This window comes from Planococcus citri, chromosome 3 (assembly GCF_950023065.1).
Source record: "Planococcus citri chromosome 3, ihPlaCitr1.1, whole genome shotgun sequence".
In the NCBI taxonomy this organism is placed as follows: Eukaryota; Metazoa; Arthropoda; class Insecta; order Hemiptera; family Pseudococcidae; genus Planococcus; species Planococcus citri.
Window position 1 is genome coordinate 5,579,756 of NC_088679.1, and position 9,704 is coordinate 5,589,459.

The window sequence follows — 9,704 nt, forward strand, 5'->3', positions numbered from 1 at the left end:
AAATCAGGTTTCATTATTTTTTCACGACAAACAATCAATTTTCAAACTGAACTTGCAATTCTATGAATAAAATGAAAATGAGAAAAAAATCAATGGCACATAATTTACTCTAAAAATCTTTGTTTTTGAAACATTACACATTCGAATTTTATTTTTCGACAGTTTCAGTATAGGTATAGGTAGGTAACTGTAGTTTTTTTTTTTTTTTTTTTTTAATTGAAGTCGATGGATATAGTTTTGAGTTCTAAAATTTTTTAAAAGGAGGATCTAAAACAGAATGAAATTAAAAAAAAAAAAGAAAACATTGTACTTCCCACCAAATTTTATTTTTCAATTCTAAAAATGCTGTTTTCAAATTCGTTTTTTTGAGAATACCAAAATTCAATATAGATAGGTACTTAATGATTCAGTTCGAAAATTGAAATTGTTCTATTAGTTGAACAAAAACTGTGGCTAAAATCCTGCAAAAATGTTGGAAATATCGGGAAAAAAGGTTGGAAATAAAATTATAGAAATTGAATGAAGGTGCATCAAAAGTAGGTACTATCTAACTTGAAAAAATAAGAATAATAACTGTAAAATTACTTGACACAAATACCTATGACTGAAAATTACCAAAAATCTATAAAATTTTGGGAAATTGAGTGAAATGTAGCAAACGTGACATTAAATATAAAATACATATTGTAAAAACAGGTTAAAATGTCATTAAAAAGATTAAAATTTGATAAAAGTATAAAATTGGAATGCACATTTCATGATTTTAATGAACCAATTTTTTTTAATAATCCAGCCTGAAAAGGAGCAATCATTCTCAAGCTTCTCATAACCATTGCACTCGCTTACTGATCGCCATGCTCATGCTCATCCACTTATTCATCTCGTACCAAACTGAAACCATGTATCGTACATTTTTACTTTGCAGACGACGTTCAATCTCATTTAGGTAATTTTATTCATACGTTGAAATATCTGAATTCAGGTCGAGGAAAAAAGAAAGGCTCCAAAGACGCCGCAGTCTGGGCAGCCGGAGCCATCGCAGCCCTGGGAAGTAGCGCTCTATTCGCAATGAGTGGTAAAGCCGTTGTGGCTTCGACAGTTGCATTAATATTGAGTATTATGTGTTACTTCAAAGGGCACGGAGGATCATCGCATTATACCGCAGCGTCAACCGCACCTTTGACTTCTGCCTATCGGCACCAGTGCGCTGAAGCGATCATCGACGTTAACGCCAAAGATTACAATTCAGCGGTGATCGGATATCGCAAGAGAACTCTCGATGAGCCGTGGAATTACCCGAGATATGCTTCTACTCCGTCCAGCGAGCCGAGTTATAGTAGTCATAGCCAATGAAGGGTACCCGGGCCTTCAATTTTTGTCGTTGTAGAGACGTGATTATATCGAATTGGAGGCCTTAGATGAGAATTTGTATTGCATTTTTTAGACTTTTTTTTACATAGTTCGTATTTATTCGTGATGTTGGTTATTTTTAGGCTTGGAAAACTCGCGATTCTTTTTAAAAAATGTGTTGTTTATTATGTAGGTAGTTTATCCAATGTCCTGACTGAATAGTTGGAGAAGCATTGTGAGCCTTGCGATAGTTTAAGATATGCTTCTACTTCGACAAGCGAGTTATTGTATTGTATTCGTAGCAAATGAAGGATGCACGGACGTGAACGTTTCATTGTTGAATTGACATTATAATTTCAGTGACTTGGACTGTCATTCATTTTACTGTAAAAAAGAAACAATGAGGCCTGGGTACCTGATTGCTTTTTATTTTTATGATATACTTATAACATTTACATTTTTGTTTTATTTTCTACGAGGAAAATCATTCACAAGGAAGCAGTTTCAATTGTAGAAATTTGTATATTGAATAATAAACCAAATACGAGTAAATGTTGAAATATTCCTTTAAAATTGATAGGTATTCTAAAATTCGTCTCTTGAGAAAACATTTCCAGCCATCCTCCGCTAAAATTTTAGGTGCTGAAGTTCATTTTTAGATTTTTGACAAATTTTTGAAAATTAAAAGAACTACAAAATGTTTTTATGGCAATTTTCAAACTTTTTAGTACATAGTAAGAACGTATTTTTTTTCAAACAAAATAAACCAGTGTGAATTTATTTCATTTCAACTTCTCTACACCCTTTTATTTTTTTTTAATATTTTGGAATTTTTAAATGATTCAGTTGAGAATTTTTTCATTTCTTCTATCCTCAAAATGGTACTTGGCTACATGCCTGGCAAAGATTCCTAGAATATTGCGAGTAAAAAAAAAAACACTAAAAAATTATGTATACTCCATACAGTGTTGAGTAATTTTACTATAAAAAAATAAAGGTAAATATTGTAGGTACCTACCTACCTATATTAATAAAATTTAATTTCCGAATATCTTGGACATCAAAATTAAAATAAAAGGACAGCTAATTTATTAGATTCACTATGTATCATCTTCTATGTAGGTACATATAATGTAGTTTAGTCAAATTAGGTACCTCATTTGTAAAGCTCAGATTGTAAAAAGCGATCTGATGACTAGCTCCTTCCTAAAAATGCATGTACCTATTTAAAAAAAATAATTTGCATTTACTGCAGAAATAATTGAAGATAGCGCCAAAGTGATTATTACTTTCAGTATTCAGAATGAAATTTCAGATCCAGAGATATCTTCATCACTCCTCTCCTCCCCCTTCAAGTTCCACCCTTTCCAAAAAATTCAATCCTTACAAATAAGAACATCACTTTGAAATTTGAGAGGGGAGGAGTGGTGAAGACATCTCTGGATAGAAAATTTCATTCTGAATACTTGAAGTAATCACCACTTTTGCGCAACGTTTAATAATTTCCGCAGTAAAAATGCAAATAATGTGCTTTTCTTTTAAGTATTTTGCTAAGTGGATTTTTCAAATTTGTGGGGCAAAGGTTGCTCTAAATGAAATTTTTGTAATAACCAATAATGTAGAGAACCCTTCAAGAAATAACTTTTACTGGAAAAATTTTTCTATGTGACCAATAGAAGGAGGGATGAGCGCATTTTCAAGAAAGGGTGGCCCTCTCGGAAGGAGGAGGGGGCTAATACCCTCTAGATTAAAAATCAGTCATCAGATCGCTTTTTACATTCAGTGTGAGCGGAGGCATTTTTTTTTTAGCCAACTCCACTAGACTAACAACCAAGAAAGTTTCTTCTCTGATCTTCTCTTGAGCTTGCTATTTTTGATGACTTCCTGCAAAGATTCTTCAACCAATTCCATCATTAAATAGTAGATTGAACAGTACTCATTTTGATCATAATATTCCTCTGTTGCTTGGAGATATCTACGTAGATGAGAAAAATATGATTAACAATTCATCTAATGTGCGCATACTTAATTTGAAGGGGGAAAAAATGTAAAAACCATGCATACTTTAGTTTGCTCTCACAAGGTATAGGTATCCAAGGGAAACCTGCATTTCGCAATATCCCGTTGAAAATTGTACTACTAAGCATTCCATTCGCATCTGGAAATGGGTGGATGAACATAAACTGCATTTTAGTTTCAATGGCAGTTTCTAAAATTTGCATAGGGCCATTTGGGCATTTGTTTTCCTCCGAATTTAACTGCTCCACACAGTCATTTATAAGCTTTGCCACATCTTCATGGCGTGGTCTGTTAATGCAAAGAGAGCCATCCAATCGAGATATTTTCACATTATCAACCCGATATCTACCGGTAAAATTTGTGTTCTTCATCATTTCTCCGTATATTTGGCAGATCAAATTTTCATTTTCCTCGTCGATACTTCCGATTCTGCAAAATAATGTCGTATTTTCAAAATATCTGCATTTTAAATTGTATTTTTTGATTTACAGTATGACACAAAAGTAGTGCCCGGTGGTTTTTATTTCTAAGTGGAAAGAGCTAGCAAGATGAATGAAGCGGGCGGCGTTGAGTAGGGAAAAATAAAGGCTTTCAAAAACGACCTTGAAAATTTCAGACCCATGCTCAGGGTGTCCACAAATTGAAAAACCGGTTTGCGTCAAAAAATTCAAACCGAGTTTTACTGGCGCAATGTATTCTACACACTAAGACGACAGAAACGTGATAAGAATTTTTGAAACCGGTTCATTAATTTGCAACCAGTTAACAAGAAATACCCATAGATTGTAAATGTAGAAAAAAGCTTGAAACAAAAGTTGTAGAGCATGAAAAATGGCATAATTCTGTCTAATCACATTTTGAAACCAGTTCATTGGTTCGCCTTTAGCAACCAGTTTTTGACAATCACTTAAAAATTGGAGATAGAGAAAAAAAACTTGAATGAAAAGTTGTAGAGTGTGAAAAAGAGAAAAAAAACTTGAATGAAAAGTTGTAGAGTGTGAAAAATTGAACGATTTTCGCTGATCGGATTTTGAAACCGGTTCATTAATTTGCAACCAGTTATCAAAAATTACTCAAAAATTGTAGGTAGATAGTGAAAAAAGCTTGAAACCAAAGGTGTAGAGTGTAAAAAATAACACAATTCTGTGTAAGTACATTTTGAAATCGGTTCATCGGTTCGCATTTAGGTAGTAACCATGTTTTTGACAATCACCTAAAAATTGGAGATAGAGATGAAAGTTTGAACATCATAGAGAAAAAAGTTTGAAACATAAATTGTAGAGTAAGTAGGTATGTAAAATTGAACTATTTTGGCTTATCAGTTTTTGAAACTAGTTCATTAATTCACAGCAAGCCATCAAAAAGATAACGGATTGCAAATTAATTGACCATTACAAAATCCGATCAGCAAAAATGGTTCAATTTTTCATACTCTACAACTTTTGATTCAAGTTTTATTAGTGTGTGTAGCACACTATTACTTACTTTTGTTCTGAAAGTTGAAAAATTTGTTGGCTCAAGTGTTCTCTTAGAGGAATGGGCCATTTTTTTGAACCTTTCATACATAGGTGAGGCTTAACTTGACTAACTTGAGGCAGGGAATGTCGTAATTATAAATGTAATTATTCAAGTAGCTTCTTGAGTACCTAATTGCAATTAGTTACGAAAATGTGTAGGTACTAAAAAAACAATAAAAAAGGGGAAAAGGGCTATATCAAAAGCGAAGCCGACAAAAGTGAAGCCGACATCAGTTAAATCTCAAAATTTATGTAACACCACAGGGGTTAAAATCTTTTCTATTGTTCAATTTCAAATTTATTTTTCAAAATTAAACAATGGAAAAGATTTTATCAAAAGCGATGCCGACATCAGTTAAATTTCAAAATTTATGTAACACCACAGGGGTTGTAAAATCTTTATGACCCCTGTGGTGTTATATTTATAAAAGATGCCGATTAGCAAACACAATAGGCCATAGAAACCTTTTACAAAAATTTCAAATTTGGTTATTTTCTAAAAGTTATTAAGGTGCACCGGGGGAAGTTGGAATTTGGGGTAAGTTAGAAAACTTGCTCTAGCGCCTAGAGGTTTATATCTGGCGAAGTGCCACTAAAGGTGACTTGAGGGTACTACCCCTACTTCATCACGGCATACAAATTTTCGCGATTCAGTTTCATTTTAGATGTCTTTGGTTCAATTGTATTTTGTTGTTGTTTTGAACCTATTTTGAATTTGGTCTAAAATACAGACTTTCTATTTCTTAGTTTTTCGCATATAGCGGACGAACCGTGCGTCCTAGTGAAAATCTGATGAGAGTGATCTCAAAGAGAATTAACTTCTCTACAATTTTATTTCTATGAAATTTTTCTAGGACGCTCGGTTTGTGATCTACGTCTCTGCAAAGTTTAGCCTGTTCTGACTTCCCCCAATTGGGGTAAGTCAGGACAGTTTATATTTTATTCCACTGAGCGAAGGCTACTGTGTCAATCGCGCTCAAATTTTTACCATAGGTTAAGAACCCTTATGAGAACCTACATAATAAATTTGATCCATATTGGTTCATTAGAACGGGAGTAACACCTGGTCAAAGTTGAAATTGCGAAAAATCATTCTGACTTGCCCCGGTGCACCTTAAATCAAAGTGATTTGCCATTTCTATTGATTTTCAATGATCCATTGTATTCGCTTATCTGTCTCCCTTATACCTAAATGTAACACCACAGGGGTTATAAAATTTTCTCCATTGTTCAATTTTGAGAAAGGTTTTTAGAACTTCTGCAGGTGTTTCATTTACACAAATGCAGTACCTAGACAACGAAAGCAGGTGGTTACCCTTTCTGAATCAAATCCCACCAGTCATTCGTGATAATGCAGTGCTGCCAAGAGGTTCAATCAGAGCTGTAGTGCTTTTGGAGTTGCATTCCCACACAACAATTGTCGACGTCGACATTTACATCGACTACGTTTTTTTTCCAACATATGATGGAAAAGTGATCAATTAATTATTTAGTAGGAATCTTCTGTCCATACAAAAGCCAGGTAAATGAAAATTTTCGAAATTTTCTCATTATTTCTGATACCTCGACATGCCATCTCAACATGTAGATGTAAAATTCGATGCTCGAAATTTACATCTACAACCATGTCAACCAATTTTTCAGAATTAAAATTTCTGTTTTAGTGTTTAAAATTTTAGTAAACATTCAAAAATATGACCTTGTTCAATGTGGAAAACAAATTTTTTAGGGAATTGATGAAATTATTCACTTTTCCGCAGTTTGGAGTTGTAGATGATATGATGTTGATATTGTGGATGTATTTGTTGATGTCGAATTTCACATCAACATTAACATCAACATGTTGACATGAAAATGGATTAGTTTAGTACTCGCAGATTAAGTATTGCACCATCTTTGATATAAGGGATTTCTGTTGAACTTCTTGATTATACAGACTTTTCGTCTGTACTTCTTCGGAAGTGGACTTTGCATCGATGCTGTTTTCAGAACTAGCAATAGCCACATCAGAGGAAATAATTTTTGAAAAAAAAATGAAAAATTTCAAAACTCAAATTCTATAACTTAACGAAGCAGGAGGTCGACGTAAATTTCGATGTGAATGTCGATCCATCCACATCTGTCACTTTTGGATGCCCCATGTCGATGTGAATTTCGACCCTGTGTGGAGCCCATTGTCGACACGAATGTAGATCAACATCAGTCGACAATTACATCGACAATTAGCTCGACACAGGGTCGAAATTTACATCAAACATGTGGCATCCAAAAGTGACGGATGTGGATGGGTCGACATTCACATCGAAATTAGCATGGTCATTGTTGTACGGGTTATGCTTTTAAGATAGGTATATCGCGTTGTGCTTTGGAGCTTTCAGAATAGCATAGGAAATTCGGAATTGCGTTGTGCTTTTTTTCAAAATTGTGTTGTGCTTTTTTTCAAAACTACATTGTGCTTTTTTTCAAAATCCCGTTGTGCCTATTTTTTCAGAATTGCGTTGTGCTTTTGAAATTCAAATCGCGTTTTTTCAAAATTGTGTTGTGCTTTTCTTCAAAATCAAGCTGTGATTTTTTTTCAAAATTGCGTTGTGCTTTTTTTTTGATTTCACATTGTGTTTTTTATTCAAAATCGCATTGTGCTTTTCCCAAAACTGCATTGTTTTTTTTCAAAATCATATTGTGCTTCCCTAATAAAATAGGCTACTCACACGGTTACAGATGTGCAGCTGTCTGGTTTTTCTCCATCTTTAATTTTTGGGTGATTGTCCAAAACTGGTTGCTAAATGCGAACTAATGAACCGGTTTTCAAAATGTGATTGAACAGAATTGTGTCATTTTTCACTACCTACAACTTTTGTTCCAAGCTTTTTTCTTGATCTCCAATTTTTAGGTAATTTTTGAGAACTGGTTGCAAATTAATAAACCGGTTTCAAAATCCAATAAGCAAAAATGGTTCAATTTTTCACACTCTACAACTTTTCATTCAAGTTTTTTTTATCACGTTTCTATCATCTTGTGTGTAGAATACATTGAGCCAGTAAAACTCGGTTTGAATTTTTTGACGCAAACCGGCTTTTCATTTTGCGAACACCTCGTGCATGGGCCTGAAATTTTCAAGGTCGTTTTTGAAAGCCTTTATTTTTCCCTAAACGTCGCCCGCTTCATTCATCCCGCTAGCTCTTTCCCCTTAGAAATAGAAGCCACTGGGCACTACTTTTGTGTCATACTGTAGATATAGGTATAATTACCTACCTCAATTTATTTTCGGCGAGTCGTGACGCTGTTTTTAGTTGATTCATGTTAACATCATTTGTGGGTTGGCATTCCATTTGTAAACTATGCCGCGCATACTAAAAATTTAAGTAGCTTTAGAAAAAAACATTATGTAATGATTAAATGATTAGGAGTATGAAAATAAGGAAACATTACTTTTTCAAACTGGTTTTCAATGGCCTTTTGTACTGAGAATGGGTCAACTGCTTCCAGTTCCTGTAATTCTTTGTGCAATTTCCAAACTCGTTCTTTGAGCTCTCTCCCTGTAATTTCAAAACAAAGAAAAATTTTATTTAATCACCTTTCATAATAATCGCTGGAATTATTAGTGTTACATTACAGTAGGACGTGAATCATGAAAAAAAAATGTCAAATTTGGATCAAGTTCAGTAAAGACTTTCGAGTAAAAAGTTACTTATAAAAACATTTTCAGTTCCAAAGGTGCACCTGGAGGGGTGATATGGGGTCTCAAAGAGCGGACGATATCGAAAAATTGACGTTTTTGCTACTGTGGCTCCTATACCCAGCCTGTTCCGGGGAAAATGGTCCAGTTCCAGATGGTAATTGAAATCCTGCGTTGACTTGGGGTAGGTACACATATGCATCTTAAACTTATAATCTTAGTGTTAACAAAGTTCAAGAAATTCCTGCACTGTGTAGAAAGCCTTTGTCTCTATAGCCATGCTTTCAGATATTTTTTAAATGTTTTTGTAGAATTGATGGTTTTTAGGTCAGGGGGTAAAGCATTGAAGATTTTTGCTGCCATGGTGTCAATGTTGGATTGTAAATTTGTTGTTTTGAAGTAGTTTACTGTAAGGTTGTTTCTATTTCGTGTGCGGTTCTGATGGGATGTTGTGGATGTTTTTATTGTTTTTTTCTTCACCATGACTCCCATTTCAAGAATGTATAACGATGGAAGGGTTAAGATTTTCTCTACCAAAAACAGATCTTTACATGTTTCAGTCCAAGTATGGCTCTGGGAAAATATTTCATAACGCGGTGATGCTAATCATTTGGTCATGATTGCAAAATTTTGTTTACCTATAGTTTTCAAGGTTAATGTCCACTCCTATAAGGTCAAGAATGAATTGTCACCGTTTCTTTCGATTTCAAAGAATGCAATTTGTCCATTCTAATACAAAGGTAGGTAATACCTTAACATAACATTTTTATTTAGTGGTATCGGGTTGTATGACCAAATCTGAAGTTTTGCTGACCACTTACTGGACCCCCTGTATAACATTTACATTTACTTACTAGCTTTCAGTTTCCAATATCTGTAAATGCAATATGCTAGACCACAACTCCAAACCAAAAAAAAAATTAAATTGATGATCAAGGTGTAATTTTTGCTACGATCCATGATGCTTCTTGAGAAAACAAAATAAAAATTCTAGAAAGTAAAATAATACACGTAATAGATATCAATTAACACTGTAGATTAAAATACACTGAATTTTCCCCCCTTGTAACACATTGAATGGTAAACACTATACGAACGATTATTGTCGACTGATGCAGTGCAGTATGCAGCTAACAAACTAG

General features: G+C 34.0%; 2 protein-coding genes across 2 annotated transcripts; one reads left to right on the forward strand and one right to left on the reverse strand.

The window, feature by feature from the left end:
• Positions 1-690: 690 nt before the first annotated feature.
• Positions 691-1,891, forward strand: LOC135840210 (uncharacterized). Its single transcript, XM_065356618.1, has one exon. It carries the CDS (start codon positions 1,069-1,071, stop codon positions 1,351-1,353), a length of 285 nt encoding a protein of 94 aa, XP_065212690.1. The 5' UTR covers positions 691-1,068; the 3' UTR covers positions 1,354-1,891.
• Positions 1,892-2,297: 406 nt separating this feature from the next.
• Positions 2,298-9,704, reverse strand: LOC135840209 (uncharacterized). Its single transcript, XM_065356617.1, has 5 exons — positions 9,417-9,704; positions 8,316-8,422; positions 8,139-8,236; positions 3,415-3,798; positions 2,298-3,325 (listed from the first exon to the last, which is right to left on the reverse strand). The coding sequence occupies exons 1-5, from the start codon at positions 9,520-9,522 to the stop codon at positions 3,169-3,171; spliced, it is 852 nt and encodes a 283-aa protein (XP_065212689.1). The 5' UTR covers positions 9,523-9,704; the 3' UTR covers positions 2,298-3,168.

Bases quoted from the DNA above. Each gene is read 5' to 3' on its own strand.
- LOC135840210 (XM_065356618.1), top strand. From the start codon at position 1,069: ATGAGTGGTAAAGCCGTTGTGGCTTCGACAGTTGCATTAATATTGAGT.
- LOC135840209 (XM_065356617.1), bottom strand. From the start codon at position 9,522: ATGGATCGTAGCAAAAATTACACCTTGATCATCAATTTAATTTTTTTT. The intron at 8,423-9,416 runs GTAAGTAAATGT...TTGAAATTACAG, and splicing joins ATATTGGAAACTGAAAGCTA to GGAGAGAGCTCAAAGAACGA. The intron at 3,326-3,414 runs GTATGCATGGTT...TCATCTACGTAG, and splicing joins CCTTGTGAGAGCAAACTAAA to ATATCTCCAAGCAACAGAGG.